The sequence below is a fragment of the Haematobia irritans genome, chromosome 1 (assembly GCF_050003625.1).
Source record: "Haematobia irritans isolate KBUSLIRL chromosome 1, ASM5000362v1, whole genome shotgun sequence".
Taxonomy (NCBI): Eukaryota; Metazoa; Arthropoda; class Insecta; order Diptera; family Muscidae; genus Haematobia; species Haematobia irritans.
The window spans coordinates 48,945,950-48,969,679 of record NC_134397.1 but is presented as its reverse complement, the minus strand read 5'-3'; the positions used below and the strand labels follow the sequence as shown (position 1 = coordinate 48,969,679).

Sequence of the window (23,730 nt, the reverse complement as noted above, 5' to 3'; positions counted from 1 at the left end):
ATTATTTTTGTCTCAAGTTTCGACAGTGACTGTAATGGTTTGCATTATTTTAGTATGCCATCGATAACTTCTTATCTAGAAAGTGTTCGTGTGGAAGCGTAATATAGAATCACATAGTTTTTTCTACTAAAACATTCTTCAAATTCAATAAATATTGTTCTATGGCGTTTACAAAATCGAGATTTTCTTCCCGCATGAACTTGTCTGTTTTGCCAAATTTGTAAGAGACTATTAGCAAATAAGTTTGTTAAAGATTTTCTCAAAATATTAAAATATTTTGTCAAAACGATTGTACCATAAATCTGATATCGGCTCAAAAATGTCTACACAAAAGGTACTAAATTATTCACGGGGGTACTACGGTACTGACGAGGATGAAAAAGTATTGAAAATAGTACTATAGTACTGCATTTTCCATCCCTGATGGTATTGCAAATGGGACAAACCAACACCAAGATTTGGCTTGTGGAGCCTCTTAGAGAAGTAAATTTCATCTGATCCGGTTGAAATTTGGTATGTGGTGTTAGTATATGGTCTCTAACAAAAGTGCAAATATATCGGTCCATAATTATATATAGCCCCCATATAAACCGATCCCCAGATTTGACCTCCGGAGCCTCTTGTAGGAGCAAAATTTATCCGAGCTGGTTGAAATTTGGTGCGAGGTGCTAGAAAATGGAAATTTATACTGTTAAGTTAATGGAAAGAAAGTGTCACAAGCCTGACTATACACATGTTTCATCGCTGGCTAATTCGAATTTCCATAGCCTTTAGTATAGAACTGGTGGGCGGAGATGATTTATTTTGGATCTTATATGTTAAATTCTTGCGGAAATTACATACGCAAATTATTCTTCCCAAATTGAACAATTTTTCACGACTACTGTACATACTCTTCTCATATAACTACATCCCTTAATATTTTAGTATTTCCGTTAGTTACTGTACTAATGCAACAAGAAATCGGAAAATCTTTAAATGTAGGTTAAAAACTTCAAGTGACATTTTATTTTCAGTGTAGAGACATTTTTATTTTTTTCCAGCAAATCCATGTCACACTTAATAGTTATAGAAATAGAATTTACGACCATTATTTGAAAGTTTATCATCTACCTATTTTCAGTTTAAATTCATTCCATAATTATTTTTGTGAGTTCTTATCAATGATGGAATTTTCTTATTCAATAATATCAAGCAATTAATTCACAGTTCCCTAAAATTTGTAGGTCATTTTTGAGATAATTCATATGCAATAAATGACTGACGTCGACAGCCCTACCTAACCCATGAAGGTTATGGTTACAATGTCACGAGGAGATTAGATAGTGTAAACTTTTAACCGATAACATTTTCTACTTAACATATTTTTGTTTACTATAATTTTCCATACCCCCCGAAAAGAGTCAATGAACATTTTTAAAGACAAATTTATTTTTTTGGGTTTTCAAAAAAAAAAAACAGAGTAATGGGAAAATTTAAATACTTTATGTGAAAATGTATCTAAATTGTATACGAGGATTTTCAGTTGCCTTTATTTGCCAACACACACTAAAAGAAGAGTCTTCTTTTCTGAGAAACGAAATTTTAGACAAGCGAAGTTTTATTATGTCGGAAAAAAAATTCTTCAGAAGCAAATAATAACTGCACCCTCAAAAAACATTTTGCTTCAAGCACATATATTTTCAGGATTGGTCCAAACAAAATATTGTTTGCATTGTTCAAACATATTATGTTTCACCCTAGGCCAGGGATGGGCAGAGAGAATTTGTGTTTGTGTGCGTATCCAATTGATCGCTCTCTTCTTGCACTTCGAGAAATGCTACTTGACAATAATATTGAGTTAGTTTTTTCATTATTTTTTAATTAAAGGCTTTGAAGCAATATTTTCGTTATTAATAATGAATTTTAATGAAATTAATTTTTTTAATGAAACAAATCATGATTAGTTTCATATACTACAAAGAAAGACTTTGATCAGAAATATTATTTACATTATTTACACTATATTTTTAATGGAACAACTCATTATTTGGATTTAAAAAGGCACAATGGAAATTTGAAATATTATTTACATTATTTACACTATATTTTTATTGGAACAACTCATTATTAGGATTTCTAAAAAGGCACAATGGGAAAAATTCAATTATTGAAAAAACAAAAAAATATTTGTTATACACAGTTATTACAATAAAGAGTTGATTTCAAATGAAAGTTATGAACAGTTAATAAGTTCCTCAATATTTATTTCATATGGACAACATTTGATCCTAAGGAGATGTTCAAGATGTTCATCTGTAAGCCTATTCCTGTTTTTATTTTTGATCAGATTTAGGAGAGAAAATGATGACTCACATAAATACGTGGACATCGCATATAGCTTTAAAATTTCTTGTTTTGTGTGGGGGTACGTACACTCAGGAAAGTGTTTCCAAAATTCCGATCCACTAGCAATAGGTAATGTTATGTCCATTCGTAGCCTTCTAAGTTCTTCAGCTAATTCTGGTCGTTCGCTATTAATCTCACAGGAATATGGATTGTTATGTATTGCAATTATACAGTCAAGTTTGGAGAAGTCCTTAAATCTGTTCTTATAGTTTTGTAAAATCTCTTGTAGTACGTTTACATATGAAATAAGCTTGACCTGGTTTGAACTTGAATTGAAGGCTTTATTTAGCCTTGGGAAACTAGTTAAATTATTTTCTATTATTTGCGCAGGTAAAATATCAAATTTTCGTAAAAAATTCTGTACAGAGTTGATCAAGTCAAATATTTTTTTGTTTTTACCCTGTAATTGTAAATTTAATTGATTGATGAATATTGTTGTATCAGTTAAAAAAGCAAAATCTAAAATAAAATCAGGATCTTTCAAATATCGTAATAGATCATCAGTTTCTACTGATGGCGTTGCCTCAAAGAACAATATCACCTCTTCTTGAAGACTAAAAAGTCTTTCTAGACAACGACCTTTACTCAGCCACCTAACATCTGTGTACATCAGAAGATCCCCGTACTCGCTGTTCATTTCTTCGAGAAAATTTCTAAATTTTCTGTGACTTGTCGAGTTATGGCCTCCCCGAATTTTATTCACAATTTTGACCGCAATTTTCATTGTTTCCTGCATGTTAATAAATTTTGTAAATAATGCCTGTTGGTGAATAATGCAGTGAAAGTTATATATATATATATATATATTAAAATTGTTTTTTTATTAAAAATCCAATAAAACCATCTTTTTTACCCACCATCACATTTGCGCCATCAGTACAAACCGATACACATTTTGATTTATCAGCAAACGAGAAAACTTTATCATTAACAGCATCAAAAATTGTTTTGCCCTTAACATTTCCATGAAACGAAACTAAGGAAAAGATTTCCTCATGGGTCTCCAAATTCTCATCTACTGTTTTGACGCAAATAAGCAGCTGTGCTATATCGGTGTAGTCGGTGTATTCGTCTAAACAAATGGAAAAATATTTGCAGTTTATAACACGATTTACTAATTTTTTATATATATACTCACCTATTTCTTCAGTTCGGCGAGTAATTGTGTGCCTTGATAATAGCATTGCCGATATTTTACTATTAATGTGTTCTGCTGTGTTACCGAAGCAATTTAATATATTTAATGTAAGCTCCTTGAAAAAATACCGTCTTCTAAAGGACGGGAATGTTTAGCAAGGGCCGCGGCGACAACAAACGAAGCTTTTTGCGTCTGCTCAGATATTTGTTGTTCTTTTTCTTCTAGCGAATCAAAAATGTATTTTTCATAAAATGTTTTTTTTTTTATTTTTTTAATCCCTTTCATGTCCAATAATATTTTCGTATTCCCTATGTATTACTAAATAACGCCTTTTAAAATCATGGGAAGCTACACGAGATGTTTTTTGGCATATCAAACATTCATATGCTCCAAAATAACTTTCTGAAAAGAAATAATTAGTTTCCCAGTACTCATCCATATTATGTTTCATATAATCATATAACTGAGCGAGAGAACGTTTTGGAAAGTAAGAGCAAAAAGCCGCGTAGTCTCTTTGCCCTTCGCTGCCTTAGGCACACTCTGGTAGAAAAAAATTTTAATGACATTTTCGTTGTGTGTATAAGTTCTTAAGGCGCCAATTGGTTACTTCCATTCTTTTACTTGCAGCATACTCTCTAGGTATGTCTTTCTAAACACATATATGTTTATAGGTTATTTCTAAATTAATATATGTTTGCATCCAAACATTTTATATTTACAAAAATGTTGTGTCCCAAACATAATATGTTGTAACATGTTAACATATATGACCCAAATATGTTATGTTAGTTTATGAACATTTTAGTTATGAACATTTGCATTTAAAAACAATGTGTTAAAAATGTGAGTTCCAAACATATAATTTTTACACCCAAACATATGAAAAACAGTATTTTTTGTCCGTGTAGACAATCGATTCATCGCTTGTCATAAATTCAGATTTATGTGCTCTTAAATAAAATACTTTGAGAAAGCGGATTTTTTTGTATGAAATTTCGTTCTGGTGGAAAGTATTTTTTCGTTGGGTGCAAAAATTAACTTTTTCGATTTTTTTCGCCGCTGCTAAGATATAGAAATATTAAGACTTTAATGATTGATAAATTTAACTAATTATTTTTTCTCTTCTTTTTTCAGATTTCAAACTACAACATTCCGGATACACAAACATTTTATGCATTTAAAGGAGACTTGAAGAAAAAAAAATAAATTCCTAATAAGAACAAAAACGAGGTTAATGCTATGTGGAATGCTAAAATCCCTTCAAATTCTTATTTAATCTTAATCACAGATAATTAATCATATATGAGGAGAAGCAGCATAGACCATCCCAACATTTAGGCTGGACCTAACTACGCAAAGTGCCCTTGTTCCCACAGATATCCACTGCATTTCCAAATGTTCCAAATATTTAGAATCGATAATTCCATTTAGTAGTTAATTAATTTTAAGCACGTTTTAGGTAATTTCTAATCCAAGATAAAAACAAAAATGTACACAAAAAATCTGCCCTCACTGCCTCCGAGCTTTTCGTGTCAAAGCAAGCGTAGTCAACTAAATGCCAAAACAAAGTCAATTATCTTAGCATTATGGGTGATTGTAGCTGTTTTATGCCCACAAACTATAATGGCAGGTGTTATCAAAAAAAGGGAAACTCCCTTTACAAATCACTTGAGGTCACTTGAAGCGGTAACGGAAAATTTGAAGGCATTGGTTGAAGGTACAGCATTGAATGTTGACAACAACCCTGACAATCAAAGAGAGGTGGTCTTAGATAAATTAACGGCAACACTGGCAAATTTAGCAGAGACTACAACCGTTAATAGTATAAGTAGAGTTGCCCAATCGATGGAACAACCGATAACGGAATCTTCTAAGGAATATCAGCTTAATGAAATAGCTTTAAATGATACTATGAAACTTTTGAAAAGTCTGAGAGGTGATAATAATCTTGGAAGTAAGCAAGGTTTAGGAGACACTGTTATTCAAAATCCAGTGACTGAATTAAATAATGTTACTAAGGCAACACTGGAAACTAATATGGCTGCAATATCTGATAAAAAGGAATTGGAAAATGAAAATACAAAGGCAACAATAAAAAGTTCTGGACAAGAAGATGGAATGATGGAGGATATGGAAAAAACCACAGAGTTGGCAAATATTATATCTCAATTGGGATTACATGAACCCTTTAATGAATCCGTAAATAAGAGTATCAAAGTTATTAAGGACTTTGGTAGTGATATAGGGTTAAATCCTTTGAATAACCTTAATTTAAAACTACCCCAAAAGAATATAGGAGACCATGAAAATGTGGTGGAAATCGATACAGCCCGAAAATCGAATATCAAAAAGGTAGATGATGGAAATCCCTTAAATTCAAATACTAAACTATCGTTAGACCCATCAGCTATAAAAAATGATCCCTCATTAAATACTCAAGGAGAATCTATTACAAACGAGAATGGAAGAAATCCTGTAGACCAAATAGAGATCCATAATGACACCAGTATGATCGAGAGTTTAGGAAAACCTTTGGAAAATGTTGAGATCATCAACAGAGAGAGCATAATGGAAAAATCAAATGACTATACTAGCATGGCTAAAAGCGAGTCATCTATCAGTAATCTTCAAAATGAAGACAATTTAAGTGTAAAAATGGACTTGGTAAAGCCCCATAATGGAAGCATGGTCCAGTTATCAACTATCAATCAAGCGAATAAAGACTCCGCTAATGACGAAAATCCCTCAACGAAAGAAGTTGCTTTTAGCAAAGTCGAAGTAACGACCGATAATAATGAAATTAAAGAAAAATCTCAGGAAAATTCAATAAAAGAGGGAAAATCTATAGAAGACCCAAAACTTGAAAATAACAAAATTTCTGAAAATCACCAAAATAATCCAGGACAAATTTTACTCGATATTTCATCCAAAGAAAATATTCTACAGAAATTGGGAAATGAAGAAAAAAATATAAAAGATAAAGAAACTACAAGTGAGGGAAATATACAAATTATTAGAAATCCAGAAAAAGATGATGACCAATCGAAATCAATCACCAGTAATATAAAGGAAACAAACGAGCATGGTAATACCACAAACCTCGATTCTAAATTAACAGCTGATCACAATGAAACTGCTACAGTACATGTAAAAGAAACAGCTGATCATTCATTCAAAGATCAGAGCTTAGAAACAAATCATATTAGTGATAATTCGATAAGATCTACAACAGAACTGAATACAAAAGATTCGAATGCAGAAGCAGTATTCTCTAGAAATTCGAATGAAAATGAACGCGTAAAATCAAATTCTCCTACTCTTAAAATACAAAATGGTCTCGATAGAGATTCTTGGCAAGATGTTAGCAATGATTTACCACAAAATACTACCGAGGTAAACATTATTAATGAAGATTCTGGAGATTCATCTAAAATAGATTATGGACGTTCTATGTTTAAAAATCCGGAGGATGGCAATAACGAAGGGGAAGAAGAAATAACAACACTACCTCCTCCACATATAGCAAATAATATAGATTTTAATGATCAAGATGAGGGGGAAGAACAACAAAAATTGGGAAAAATTAAAAAACCAAAATTCATCAATGACAATTCCACAAATGCCCAGCAAATGAATTTACCCAATACGTCAGAGGCATGGACTTTGGCTGGCCTAAAACCTATGGGTATGCCATCGACTGCAACCATGGAAACAGCGCCGAAGCATAAAGAGGATTTCGAAAAACCTCAAAATGGTAGTGTGGATAAAACAGTGAATACGGTTAGTAAAATTCCACTTCTAAATAATGGAGGACAAAGTGAAAAATACTTATTGGATTGGTCTCATATTATAAACGATAAAGATTTGGTGGCCACCACAGAAGTCAGCGGTATGACTGATACAAACACTAACACCTTATCTGAAATGAACTCATTGACCCATGACACAACAACAATTGGCACTGGTATCATAACATTGGGACCTTCTTTAAATGTAGAAACTAGCACAGCTGGAACAATCACTGCAAATTCTCCAAACACATCCACAATCTTATCGTCAATGTCCGATAACGTTGAAGGAGGAGATAAACAAGACCAGCATGAAAAAACAACACTGACACAGTCTGATGGTGGTGGTGGTGGTATGATAGACGCTGCTACGGGGGAGTCTTCAACTGAGTTCACTACGAACAATAAGGGCATCTCATTATTTACTACTACTACGTCTTCGGAGGAAATTGTGGCAAGCCCCAAAAGTGTTATAACACAAGAGAATCAACAACAACAACGACCTGAGCTAAATGAAATAAACTTGACTTTAAATAAAACGACAACAGCTGTTCTGCCTATGGCTGAGAGAGAAAATAACATAGCAAGCAATGCCAACGCCGACAGCGATGTTAAACTTAATGCCTTTCAAGTAGTAACAGACACCCAAGCAGAGAGAGTAACAGAAACAGCAACAGCTGTTAGTGATGATGAATCGTTGAATACCGCGAAAACTTTATTACAGCAGCAGCAGCCGCAGCAGCAAACGATTATTAACAGTACTCTTGAGACGGGCAAAGTGAATGGAACAACAACGCCGGTTAATGTCGAAACAAATGTGATTTTGGAAAATTCACAAAATTACCAAGAAAATCGTCTAACGGATAATGAAAATAGTTTAAAACAAAACGGAAAATTACAAACAATTGATGCGAAAATAGAGATTACAACATATAAACCAAGTTTTTATGGATTAACCTCGACTACCCATATACCCCCATTACGATTAGAGACAACAACAACAACGACAACTAACAAAATTCCTCTAGCGGAAGTTGTTGACCAAAATGGCAACAATGAAATTAAACAAAAACAATCGATAAATATTGAAACAACAGAGGCTACATTGGACAATACGACAACCGAGTCGGCAGAAGCTATCGGGGCCAGTTTAAATAATTTTTCAAGTACAATTAAAACGCATTTTAATGAACAAGTGTTGCTCGAAACAACTACTGAATCTATAACGGGAACAAATACAATAACAACGTCAACGACGACAACGACGACAGCAACCCCTCAAGATATTCTTGTGGCGACAACGATAGCAACCAATGGAACATCGGAGGAAAAAACTACGTCATCCTCTATAGACGAGATAATAAACGGCAAAAATAACAAAGACAAAGAGGAATTGGAAACTTTTACAAATGAAAAGCCCACGACAACCCCTAAAAGTATAGAGGAAGATGAAAAAGTGACCATCGAAGGCCAAGAAAATTCAATCATAATAATTGGGTCAACGACGTCAAGTCCTCCAACGCCAGAGACAAATACAGAGAAGGAAGTTGAAATAGCAAACACAACAACACCAACAAACTCTCAACAAGAAACACCTGTTGTCCAAAGCTCTCAGAATACCAGCAATCCAACACCAAACATTAACGAAAATTTAATACCCTTAACAACGACAACGACCACAAAAACTCCATTAGTTGAAAAGGAGGGCGAAGAGCGTCAGGAAGAAGAAACAACAACTGAAAGTGTGGGAACTTACTTTAAGTTTCCCATAAAGGGAGGTAATAAAAAGGAGACTACAACAGAACAAGAACCAATAACCGAGACAAGTGACTTTAATAAAACAAAAGACCATGACCAAGAAGTAGAGACATCAACCATGAGTTTACCAGATAATACCTCAGCAACACAAGAAACAATAATAACAACAACAAGTACGGCCAAAGAGGAAACCTATATTAGTCTATTGGATGAGTCAACAACGACAACAAGCACCACAAATGCCCCACCATCTCCCACCACAACGACGATTCCTATAATAGCAGAAAATCCTTATCACATCACAACAACCAATGAGGGTATAGATATTAGCAGTAAAATAGAAGAAATCTATAAAGTGATTACCAGCAGCAGTACTACAACAGAATCCATACCGACAACTACACCAATTAGTATAGAAGAGACATCTATATTACCACCCACAACAACAACAACTTTAAATACATTATTCATAGATTCCACATCAATAAGAACCAATCTAAATATGTTACCATCCACAACATCGTCTACCACACCTGCACCCACAATAAACACTGCCGATATTGGTGGTGGTATTAATTCATTACCGCCTCTAAACTCTATGTATCCGAAAAATACCGATGCCTCAGGAGAAACTGATGTTAATGTCATCATAGCTATTACTGTTAGTGTTATTGGTGTTGTTGCACTTATACTCTTGGTGGCATTCCTTTATCTGATGCGTAAACGTCAGAAACAAACATCATACGGTGGTCGTTGTCGTCCCGTCAGTTTGGATGAATATACCATAGATAATGGCTCCATAGGTGCCAGTATGCGCAAGGGCAGTGTTTTACGTTCGTCGAAGCGTACCTATGGTAATTTGGCCTTTGATGATCCCTCGATAAGACACAATGCCATGGGTTTGCATGAGCTTAGTAAATTTGCTGCTGAAAAATTACGCATATTTGAGGAATTCCGAGATGTGCCACAGATAACAGCACGTGAAGATGAAGTTCCTCAGGGATGTGAAGATAAAAATAGGTATGTATAAAAATAGTAGTATATATAAAATTGTAAGGGAATACGTAATGCTGAACCTCTTCGGAAATGAAATATTGCGTTGCCACCACGGTTACCACAGTTGGTAGATCTCTACCAAAAATAGTAGATTTTTTCTGTTTGATAAAATTCTTCATCTTTTGGTAGATTTCTCTCCAACTAAGAAGTACTGCATTTTTTATATAAATGAAATTTTCTACAGAAATAAAATTTTGAGAATATTTTCTACAAAAAATAAAATTTTGACAAACTTTCTTTTACTTTTTTGTAAAAATTTTATTTCTATAGAAAAATTTGCCAAATTTTATTTCCATAGAAAATTTTGCCAAATTTTATTACTATAGAATATTTTGTAAAAATTTTATTTCTACGATATAGAAAATGTTGTCAAAATTTTATTTCTGTAGAAAATTTTGTAAAAATTTTATTTCTATAGAAAATTTTGTAAAAATTTTATTTCTATAGAAAATTTTGTCAAAATTTTATTTCTATAGAAAATTTTGTCAAAATTTTATTTATACAGAAAATTATGTCAAAATTTTATTTGTACAGAAAATTATGTCAAAATTTTATTTGTATAGAAAATTTTGTCAAAATTTTATTTCTATAGAAAATTTTGTCAAAATTTTATTTGTATAGAAAATTTTGTCAAAATTTTAAGTGTATAGAAAATTTTGTCAATTTTTTTCTCTATAAAAAATTTTGTCAAAATTGTATTTCTATAGAAAATATTGTCACGATTTTATTTCTTTCAAAAATTTTGTCATACTTTTATTTGTATAGAAATTATGTCAAAATTTTATTTGTATAGAAAATTTTTCAAAATTTTATTTGTATAGAAAATTTTGTCAAAATTTTATTTCTTTAGAAAATTTTGTCAAAATTTTATTTCTATAGAAAATTTTGTCAAAATTTTATTTCTATAGAAAATTTCGTCAACATTTTATTTTTATAGAAAATTTTGTCAAAATTTTATTTGTATAGAAACTTTTTTCAAAATTTTATTTCTATAGAAAATTTTGCCAAAATTTTATTTTTATAGAAAATTTTGTCAAAATTTTATTTCTATAGAAAATTTTGTCAAAATTTTATTTCTATAAAAAATTTGGTCTAAATTTTATTTCTATAGAAAATTTTGCCAAACTTTATTTCCATAGAAAATTTTGCCCAATTTTATTACTATAGATTATTTTGTAAAAATTTTATTTCTACGATATAGAAAATGTTGTCAAAATTTTATTTCTATGGAAAATTTTGTCAAAATGTTATTTCTATAGACAATTTTGACTAACTTTTATGTTGATAAAAAATTTTGTCAAAATTATATTTCTATAGAAAATTTTGTCAAAATTTTATTTGTATAGAAAATTTTGTCAAAATTTTATTTCTATAGAAAATTTTGTCAAAATTTTATTTGAATAGAAAATTTTGTCAAAATTTTATTTGTATAGAAAATTTTGTCAAAATTTTATTTCTATAAAAAATTTTGTCTAAATTTTATTTCTATAGAAAATTTTGCCATATTTTATTTCCATAGAAAATTTTGCCAAATTTTATTACTATAGAATATTTTGTAAAAATTTTATTTCTATAGAAAATTTCGTCAATATTTTATTTGTATAGAAAATTTTGTCAATTTTTTTTTGTCTATAGAAAATTTTTGCAAAATTTTATTTATATAGAAAATTTTGTCATAATTTTGTTTGTATAGAAAATTTCGTCAAAATTTTATTTCTATAGAAAATTTCGTAAAAATTTTATTTCTATAGAAAAGAAGATTTTGTCAAAATTTTATTTGTATAGAAAATTTTTTAAAAATTTTATTTGTATAGAAAATTTTGTCAAAATTTTATTTCTATAGACAATTTTGTCAAAATTTTATTTCTATAAAAAATTTTGTCAAAATTTTATTTCTATAGAAAAGTTTGTCAAAATTTTATTTCTATAGAAAATTTTGTCAAAATTTTATTTCTATAGAAAAGTTTCCCAAAATTTTATTTCTATAGAAAATTTTCTCAAAATTTTATTTCTATAGAAAATTTTGTGAAAATTTTATTTTTATCGAAAATTTTGTTAAAGTTTTATTTCTATAGAAACGTTTGTCATAATTTTATTTGTATAGAAAATTTTGTCAAAATTTTATTTGTACATGCTAATCGGATAAAAATGGGGGTGTCTAGATGCTCAAGAAGTCAAATAGGGTAATCGGGTCATATGGAGCCTACACCAAAACAAAAACCGATTCACACCATGTTCGGTATACCTATTTATAGACCTAAAATGATTTTAGATTTTTAATTTAATGCAACTCGGATACCAATTGTGGCTTCTGTAAGCCCAAAAAGTCAAATCGGGGCCTATATGGGGCTATACCAAAACATTATCAATATGCACACCTTTAGAATAGGTGGGCCATATTCGGCACACCTCTTCTACAGGTCTGGATATAAATTTTCAGTCAAATCAGATAAAAATTGTGGCTTCTACAAGCGTGGGCCTAACATACATCTAGGTTTCTAATTTCAAGCAAATTGGATAAAAACTACAGTCACTAGACGTCCAAAACCACAGCGGTTTATATGGGGTCCAGATCAAAACGTGGACTGATGTAGCCCATCTTGGAACCGGACCTGCTTGCGACCTAAAACGAATCTGTGCCAAATTTCAGAACGATAGCGACTTTATTGAAAGCTGTAGCGTGATTACAATAGACAGATGCACTTGGTCTATCGTCTTAGAATTTATCGCTGATCAAGAATATTTTAGAATACATTATATAGTCGAAAATTAATATTGCATGTCTTTTAAAGGGAATGACAAACTTATCGTACTTACCATACTTTTGACACTGCAACGTCTTCAATTGAGAAACCTCCTCTAAGCTTTTCTTGTACACCCACACCATGCCACGTCTTCATCAAATGTACAAAGGCACACTTACAGTTAACTGCAAATAAAAGAAAATGAAACAATTTAGAAAAACAATACACAGAACGAAAAAATAATTTTAATTGAAAAAAAATACGAAGATCGAAATGAAATATTTATCAATTTGCCTGCGATAAACCTTTTTAAAGATTCAACATCCAGAATTATAGGTTTTTTATCGATAGTATTTTCTAGTTTTAACTGATAAAAAATCCGCTATTCAACAAAAAATATCGTAGGCAATTTAACACTTACAACATTTATGAAGAAATCCACTACCGATAAAAATTGATAAAAATATCGTAAGCAATTTATCAACATTAAGTTTATAAAAAAATCCACTATTTAATAAAATTATGGTCAAGTATTTGTCATTTCACCCTGACTTTAAATCGATAAAAAAATGTACTTTCGATACAAATGTCGTAAGATTTTTATCTTTTTTTTTTCTTAATTGTAGTTAAGGAATATATCCGTCATTTAGTAAAAATGTTGCCATCATCAGTTTATGAATATTTAGCTCATCTTCGAACCTGACCCGCCTACAAACAAAAACGAATCTGTGCTAAATTTTAGGACGATAGCGTCTTTATTGAAAACTGTAGCGTGATTACAATAGACGGACGAAGTTGGTCTATCGTTTTAGAATTTCTCTCTGATAAAGAATATTTTTGAATACTTTATATAGTCGGAAATCGATATTTTGATGTGTTTTAAAAAGAATGACAAACTTATTATACCTCCATCAATATTCTATGGAGGTCGGCATAAAAAGTCCAATTTATTACTGCAAGAAGTTGCAGTCCAATGTTGCAATTTCAAAAAAGGCCATTGACCATAGTAATCAGGCTTTATTATACTAAGCTAGATTTTCTTACAAATTAACTATAGTAACAGGTTGGCTGATAAGTCCCCGGTCTAACAATGAAAAACACATTTTTTTGTCAAAATTCGTTTTTATTATTCAACATAGTTCCCTTCAAGAGCGATACAACGATTATAATGACCTTCCAATTTTTGATACCATTTTGGTAGTACTCCTTCGGTTTTGCCTCAAAATAGGCCTCAGTTTCGGCGATCACCTCTTCATTGCAGCCTTCGAGCATCCTTTTGAGGTCTGAGAACAAGAAAAAGTCGCTGGGGGTCAGATCTGGAGAAGACGGTGGGTGGGAACGCAATTCGAAGCCCAATTCATGAATTTCTGCCATCGTTCTCAATGACTTGTAGCGCGGTACGTTGTCTTGGTGGAACAACACTGTTTTCTTCTTCATATGGGGCCGTTTTGCCGCGATTTCGACCTTCAAACGCTCTAATAACGCCATATAATAGTCACTGTTTTGCACAGAGCTTCCGCATATCCAAATATTGATGAATGATATGACCAACACGTTCCTTTGATATCTTTAAGGCCTCTGCTATCTCGATCAACTTCATTTTACGGCCATTCAAAATCATTTTGTGGATTTTTTGATGTTTTCGTCGGTAACCACCTCTTTCGAGCGTCCACTACGTTCACCGTCCTCCGTGCTCATTTCACCACGCTTGAATTTTGCATACCAATCAATTATTGTTGATTTCCCTGGGGCAGAGTCCGGAAACTCATTATCAAGCCAAATTTTTGCTTCCGCCGTATTTTTTCCCTTCAGAAAACAGTATTTTATCAAAACACGAAATTCCTTTTTTTCACAATAACAAAAGTTGCTTCACAAAAGACGCTCTATCTCACAAACTAATTGACTTACAGACGTCAAATTTTGACACGAATCATTTGAAGGTTGGTACTATAAAAAAATAATATGCATTAATACTAGCGACGCCATCTATGTGTCAGACCGGGGACTTATCAGCCAACCTGTTAGTTTTTGCAAGTATTTTCAATACATTATTTCTACGAAATTGCTAACAACTCTTCTTAAAATTAATTATAATTTTGGAATTTCAACTTGACAGTCTGAAAAAAGAACCCAAAGTTGATAGGTGAAAAATGACCCGAAGGATCAAAATCTCTGATTTTCTTTAATTTCATCGACAAGAGACATCAAGGCAAGGTTCCTCATGTAGAAAATTTGTTACAAATTTTCTATGAGTGGTAGTTAGAGTTTTGAAAAAATCTTTTAGTACTTTCTTAGAGCTTGCGATTGGACCCAGAGCCTCAGCGTGCACTACAACAGTCAATGAGGGTATAGACATTTCCAGAAAAATAGAAGAAATCTATAAAGTGATTGCCAGCAGCAGTAGTAGTATAGACCCATTACCGAACACTACACCATTAAGTGAAAAAGATATACCTACATTCGCACCCATAACAACCACAACACCAACTTTAAGGACATTATTCACAGATTACACTGCCACAACACCCACTCTAAATATCCTATCATCCACAACATCGTCTAACACACTCGGGCAAACCATAGACATTGCCGATATTGGTGATGATATTAATTATATATATTCCAATTCGAAAAATGCCGATGCCTCAGGAGAAACTGATGCTAATGCCATCATAGCTATTTCTGATAGTCTTCTCGGTGTTTTCGCTTTTATATTCTTGGTGGCAATTCTTTATCTAAAACGAAAAACTCAGAAACAAAAATCATATGATGGACATTGTCGTCCCATCAGTTCGGAGGAAGATATAATAGATAATAACCCGATAGGTGTCAGTATGCGCAAGGGCAATGTTTTATGCTCGCCAAAGCGTGCCTATGGAAATTTGGCCTTTGATGATCCCTCGATAAGACACAATGCCATGGGTTTGCATGAGCTACGTAAATTTGTGGCTAAGAAACTGTGTATATTTGAGGAATTCCGAGATGTGTCACAGATAACAACATGTGAAGATGAAGTTCCTCAGGGATGTGAAGATAAAAATAGGTATGTAGTAAGATTATATACAAAATCATCATACTATTATAATCAGGCTTTATTATACGAGCAAAAAAATTTTTTTGACTTCAATTAACGAATTATAAAAATTTGGCCTTATTAGATACTGATAGTTTCCAAATCGTGGTGATAAAGAAATTTCATTCTCATTCATTTGTACTTTAATCAAATTGAAAAGAGATTTTCTAATGGAATCAAGCTACGAGAGGATAGATATGAGAAAAAAGTACTTGTTGTTAGATCAGAGAAATAGGGAGACTTTTTTGAACACATTTAATAATAATGATCTTTTTTTAGTATATCACTATTTTTTTTTTGGTTACATACAAAAAAAAAATTCTGGTTCAATCACGACATTAATTGATCCAATTAATTTTTTAATTGATATGTCTTCAATCACAGAAATTATAGTATCAATTAAAGAATTAATTGATTCAATTAAAAAATTAATTGATACTATTAATTTTTGTGATTGATTTTTGTTTCAATTAAAAAATTTTTTGTATCAATTAAATTTTTAATTGAATATTTTTTAAAACTCAATTAAGACTTTAATTGGAAAAAGTTTCTTGAAATTGTTTTCTGTGTATGGAATAATAAAAATGTCGTTCAGAATGGTTGGGAAGACAGCAGTTTTGGATTCCCACATCCCCCATCAGTTTCCTTTATTGCACGATCTATGTTACGATTTCAATTATTAGACTATTTGTAAAACGATTTTCTATTTCTTGGGATGGGGCATTTGTTGGGATTGGGGACACCTCCAAGACAAGAAACTGAGTAGAGACATTTTCAATTTCGGTCCGCAATTAAATTTCTATTAAATCGGCATTAATATGAGCATTAAATGGCTTATTTCAGACCAAATTTTGAATAAACTAAGGATTGTTGCTCCCAGTGATGCCAACTCCCGAAGGGCAAAAAGCACCATAAATATATTATAAATTCTAACATACCAATTCCCAGCATTAAAACTACTTCAGCCAGCTAAAATTCAATGTACTACAAAAAAAAAACTTCCAAAGATGTATTTTAGAAATCTTGGGTATTGATTTGAAGAATTTTTAATTTTATCTATACATGTGTACAGCTTTATAATTGTTAATGCTTATTTTACCTTCATTCAATTCATTTTGATCAGTAATGTCTTTGAAATTTCACAATATGTTTTTTCAGAGGAGAAAAAAAATTTGTCCACATTAAATTTGGAAATATTAATATTTGGAGGGAGTCTATTTCTTATTTTAATTATGAGTGCTTTTGTGAATTTAATACAAACGTTTTTAATACAAAAGTTTTTTTCCAACAAAAATTGGAAGTTCTTGCAAAGGCACAACTTTAAAAGCACTTCAAGAAGATACACTCCCAATGATGTTCTTTATTTTAACTACTCAGGAAGTTCTTTTAATTAAATTTTGTATAACTTGTTTTTTTCATACTTTTAATGGGTAATTTTAACTTTTTTGTTTCAAATACGTTAAAAACGAAGTAAGAATTCATAAAATGGTACAAATCATTTACATTTTGTCGAAAAAAATCTAAATCCAATCTGAAAAAATTGTGCATTTTTGAAAATATTTGATATCAAACGTTTCCGACAAGCGTTAGAATCCATTTAAAATTATAAAAAAGTATAAAAATTATTTATTTGACAAAATATGACAGAATTTTTTAATTTACATCCAAAACATTGAATTCGGATCACACCTAAATAAGTGATGCAAATTCTGTGCAACGGCTGTGTCCCTGTTAAATTCATCGCTTCTTCGTCAATTTTTCACCACTTCCGGATCCAAAAAGAACATTTTCATTACTTTTTTGGCGACGCTTTTTTTTTGCTTTTTCATCAAGTTCAGAAATTCTGCACTCGTCGCTAGACTTTTCAGAAGAATACCCTAATTAACAATAGTGATTACAAAAATGATCAATACCATCTTCATAACAAATTCTATATTTCACAATATAGTTGAGTTTCTTAAGCTTTTGGCAGTCTAATCAGAAGTTTTGTATGAAAAGATGTCGTCAATTAAACTCAATACTGTTCAAATTGTAAAAGCACTAAATGAAAAAGCTTGAAAGCACCAAGTTGGTGTTTTTTTTTTTGTTTTTGAAAAGGCACTAAAAAGGCAATTTGGTGCTTTTGTGAAATCAAAAAGCACTAATTTTGTTGCTAAAAGCACCAAATTGGCATCACTGGTTGCTCCAATTCAGTATTGGCTTACTTAACCTTGGAAATTCATCCTTATTTTTTGTACACTAACGTCATCCTTCGTCATTTTGACTAAGGCTTATTTCAAGACGCTATAATTTGCATAGTGAGGAAAAATAAGAACCAAAATTGAGCTCATCAAAAAGCACTAATTTTGTTGCTGAAAGCACCAAATTGGCATCACTGGTTGCTCCAATTCAGTATTGGCTTTCTTAACCCTGAAAATTCATCCATACTTTTGACACCGCTACGTCTTGAATGGAGGAATCTGTGCTTTTTTTCTTTGTGTATACACCATGTCATGTTTTTATCAAATGTACAAAGGCACACTTACATTTAACTGCAAATAAAAGAAAATGATACAATTTAGAAGAAAAAAAAAATGCAGAGAAAAACAAAACAAAGAACAAAAAATAATTCTATTTGATAAAAAAATACGAAGATCCAAATGAAATATTTATCAATTTGCCTGCGATAAACTTTTTTAAAGATTCAACGTCCAGAGTTGTGCACTAAAAAAACAATGAACCCACCAGGTAGAAAAATTTTGTTTAATTTTAGAATATTTTGATTATTTTTAGAAAATTTTTACTAAACAGTATTACAAACGCTGACATCACGCCGATATCACAAAACAAGTAAATATTTCTCGACAAATTCAAGAGAATTTATTAGACATAATTATTTTTTTCGCTTGTTATAGAAAATTTTGTAGTTTGAAGGAAAAAAAATGGAGTTCAAAATTGCAAAAATTTCTTTAGTGTCATACGAAGTTCGAGATGGGCTCATTTTTACAAATTTACAAATTTTAAGAAGTTCTGAACAGTTTTGTGAGAAGAATTTAGTAAATTTTTATGCTACATTTGTGTATAATTTTTCCCCCTTTTTTATTGAAGTCAAGAAAAATTATCTCAAAACATAATAATTCCATAAACTAAAATAGAGTTAAACTGGCTTTAGTGAAATATAGGGTTTACTTTTTTTGAGTGTATGACCTCAATCTCAACATTAGGATTTTTTCCATTTTTACTATATTATTTTTTTCCATTTATAAAATGCACAGTATACATGCTACATACTTTTATATGGTAAATTATTTCTGATTTATAAAGAAACGTTTTTTTGTTCTCATATTTTAACAATGAAAGCACCTGAATCATATCATAATAATATTTAAATGTCTTTCTTATTGATTATTTTCTTTTGTCTAGCAGAGTATTTTTATAACATGGTATTATCACGTTGTTGCACGCTCACAAAAAATCGCTTCTGTAACATATACTCCCAAACATATTTTGCTTCAAGCATATATATTCTTGGGTATTGCCCAAACATTTATATGTTTGATCTCTACCAATATATAATATGTTTGAAAGCATATTTGTCTAAACAATATATGTTTGGGTAGTCTAAGTTCCAAACATTTTGTATTTTTGCATCCAAATTCAATAATGTTGTCTTCCAAAAAACAATATGTTATTTTGTGAACATATAATATGTTTGGAAGCATTTTGCACCCAAAAATATTATATGCTTAAAAAAATTTTCCCAAACAATATTGTGCTCAAAATTTTATTTATTTATTTATATATTTACAATCATAGTGAATTATGAAAATAAACAGGTAATATAGGTGCTAACAACATAGGTTTTCGACATGAATGCTCAAAATTTTGTTTCTGCCTAATTGTATATTCCCCCACATCTTTCTCACTTCCAAGACATTTTTTAGTTCTTAGCACCTTTTTCTGTAATACAAACATTGTAGAAGAAATTATTCAATTTTTTTTTATTTTAATTTTACCTTTTGCCGGACGGGGATTCGAACAGCGGACCACACAGTTTGTAAGGATCAAAGAAGTAGCTGATCAATTGCCCAAGGAAAAATAAAATGTAAATTTTGTAATAACAAGCAACAACCACCAACTTAATTCAATATCGCTCCCTGTTAAATAGCGCTCCAAGCTACTAAACACATATATGTTTATAGCCTATTTCTAAATTAATATATGTTTGCATCCAAGCATATTATATTTACAAACATTTTATGTCCCAAACATAATATGTTCCAACATATTAACATATATGTCCCAAACATGTTATGCTAGTTTATGAACATTATATGCTTGCACTCAAAAATATTGTGTTTAAAAATTTGTGTTCCAAACATATAATGTTTATAGCCAAACATATGAAAAACAGTCTTTTTCATCCGTGTGGATATATATTTTTTTATGAAATATTGTTAAGAAGAAACCTATGTGGTCTATATTAAATTAAATTGTCTTACATTAAATTAGTGGTTGTTGATGTAATAGTGTGTTGTATTTTAATCGATTTTTGTGATGCGCTTTTGATACATCATCTTGCATCCAGATCGAGTAAACCTGCAACTAAGGTGTACTTCTTTAAATAATGTCAGTGCATATAACATGTAAATAATATTGTTATAAACCGGGTTTATTATTCTGAAAAAATTTCGAAAAATCCCCAAGTACTTGAAAATTTCCCATCAAATCCCTCATTCCCCAACTCAAAAATTCCATTCCCATTCCTGAAGAAAATTTCCCAATACTGTTCAACACTGGGTATAATCACAGAAAATAGATTTATATAAGTATCTAAAAATTCCCCATCAAATCCCGCATTCCTCAAATCAAAAATTCCATCCCAAATTTTTTTTTTCATATATCCATAATATAATGTACATATATTTTTTGTTGTTTTTTTTTTTTTTTTCAGATATGCCAATGTCCTACCTCTTCCAGAAACTCGCGTCATTTTACAGCGTCTCAATGATGATGAGAAAACGGAATACATCAATGCCAATTATGTCACAGTAAGTTTATCTATCCTTAACATATATGAAGTTTACAAAAATATCTAGCTAGTAGAGATATTTCAACATTTAAATAAATGTAATGCTTAATTACATACAATTTGCCTACATATATACCAATTATGCCAAATAAGTCTGTATATATGTGTACATGCAAAAACAAATCACGTATATATGTATGCATGATCTCTTCCGTTCTTCTGTGTTGTCATCATCGTTATTCACCTACGCAAAATTTCATTCGCATCTCACTTCGTTATGCTCAGTGATTCTCTTGAAGTAAGCCATACACATACACAGACACACAGACTTGCTACCAGACTTGGTGCTGCTCTAATCACTGGGATCATGTAATCATCATATAAAACGCAAGTAAATTTAAAAAAGCCACCATCATCATGCTGCGAATATAAATTATTTGTTAGTGTTTCAATTTTGCAATAAAAGAAAGCCAAAACAAACTGAATTACCCCAGTCAGAAATAGATAAAAAAAAACATCAAACAATAGATAAAGTCGACAATCTCTGTACCGAAATACGACGATCTTTCATAGATAATAGTAAGCATTAGACTCCAAAGTGTACATACTTGTAAAGCTATAGTGCGTTACTAATTTAGAGGAAACAATTTAGTTATAGAGATAGAGAGTGGTAGAGAGAGAGAGAGAAGAGGAGAGGGGGTGATAATTGCCAAGAGATCACAGTGCATTTGTAGTTTAAATTACTTTTCAACCTTTGTTCATGCATATATTGAGAGATCTAGCCATGGGTTTATATTCATACAAACGTATTTACATATGTATATGTAGTATGTATATGATTTAGATGGCTGTGCGTATACTATGCATAGAAATTACAACAATAAAAATATAAAAACAACGAGAAAGTCAGTCCCCCTATTACACCCATCAAGCGTAATGACGAGCTTTAAGTTGAGTACACTTACATTATATGTCATGCACTTACTATACAAACCAGCACTGGCAAAACATTTGCATTCAAAGGCAAATAAAAATAAATACAAAAACAACAAAAAAGACAACTACAATATATAAAAAAACTTATGAACTGTTTATATGCGGGTGAGAATGAATGAAGAGAGTTACGGGGGATAAGATAAGAATTTTATGAACAAAACCCATAACCGTGTCTGGCTGCCAACGTACTTGAGAGAAGCAACAACAACAGCCGATATTTAATTTTATTAAAAATATTGTAATGAATCATAACATTGATGACACAGTGGTTTACAGGCAGAAACTGGTAATGAAGACATAAACTATTTATAATTGAGGTAAAACGATAATAGAACCGATCTTAGTTATTCAATAGAAAAAACATCACCAACATGTTCCCTATTATAATTTTAATTGAATTTTAAAACATATTCAATTAGGCATTATATTGATTCAAACACAGAAAAAATATCACTAAATTATTTCCAATTAAAAAATTAGTTATTTAATCAAATTAAAAAATAAAATCAATAAAAAAATTAAATCATCAATTATCCCAATTAACATTGCAATTCAAAATATAAAAAAAATAAAAATATAAAAAATAAAGTAATTATTATTATTATTATTCTGTAAATAATTTTTTTAAATTAAAACAGAAAATCACAATCACAAAAATTAACTGTATAAATATTTTTTTAATTGGCTTTGGTAATTGGTACAATCATTTCTGTGATTGAAGAAGCGTAACATTTACTTAAAAATCTTATGACCATTTCTTATCCTCCGATTAGTACTTAACAGGAGGATAGGTTAGGTTAGGTTAGATGGCAGCCCGATGTATCAGGCTCACTTAGACTATTCAGTCCATTGTGATACCACATTGGTGAACTTCTCTCTTATCGCTGAGTGCTGCCCGATTCCATGTTAAGCTCAATGACAAGCGACCTCCTTTTTATAGCCGAGTCCGAACGGCCATCCACATTGCAGAGAAACCACTTAAAGGGTGATACGGTCAAAATTTCAAGGGAAAACGGGTGTAAATCGGTGAAATCGTTTATTTAAAAAATCAAATTAAATTTCTTTTTCAAGTTCAATTAGTATAAAATTCAGGAAAAATATTCAGTTAGGCTTTCGCTTTTCCAAATCCGAATTGCCGGGCCTCACGCTTGACACCTGCCATCAGATTTTGTACAGCCACCTTGTCCACCTTCTTCGCCGCAGAAAACCAATTTGCCTTGAACTGCTCCTCGTCCTTAGCAGTTTTTTGGTCTTCTTTAGGTTCCGCTTGACAATAGCCCAGTATTTCTCAATTGGGCGGAGCTCTGGCGTGTTGGGAGTGTTCTTGTCCTTGGGAACCACCTGCACGTTGTTGGCGGCGAACCACTCCATGGCCTTTTTACCGTAATGGCAAGATGCCAAATCCGGCCAAAACAGTACGGAACAACCGTGTTTCTTCAGGAAAGGCAGCAGACGTTTATTCAAACACTCTTTCACGTAAATTTCTTGGTTGACAGTCCCGGAAGCTATGAAAATGCTGCTTTTCAAGCCACAGGTACAGATGGCTTGCCAAACCAGATATTTCTTTGCGAACTTTGACAGTTTTATGTGCTTGAAAATATCTGCTACCTTTCCCCTTCCTTTTGCCGTATAAAACTCCTGTCCCGGAAGCTGCTTGTAGTCGGCTTTGACGTAGGTTTCGTCGTCCATTACCACGTAGTCAAACTTCGTCAGCATCGTCGTGTACAGCCTCCGGGATCGCGCTTTGGCCGTCGTATTTTGTTTATCATCGCGATTTG

At 31.5% G+C, this 23,730-nt stretch overlaps 1 protein-coding gene across 3 annotated transcripts in view; it reads left to right on the top strand.

The window, feature by feature from the left end:
* LOC142220837 (uncharacterized) overlaps nucleotides 1–23,730 on the top strand; it is a 103,752-nt gene that overhangs the window by 68,120 nt on the left and 11,902 nt on the right. For all 3 annotated transcript variants that reach the window (XM_075290204.1, XM_075290205.1, XM_075290206.1), the window contains 2 exons: nucleotides 4,661–10,092; nucleotides 20,879–20,975. In XM_075290204.1, the coding sequence (XP_075146319.1) occupies nucleotides 5,015–10,092; nucleotides 20,879–20,975 (5,175 nt within the window). In that variant the 5' untranslated portion in view covers nucleotides 4,661–5,014. The remainder of the gene's footprint in view (nucleotides 1–4,660; nucleotides 10,093–20,878; nucleotides 20,976–23,730) is intronic.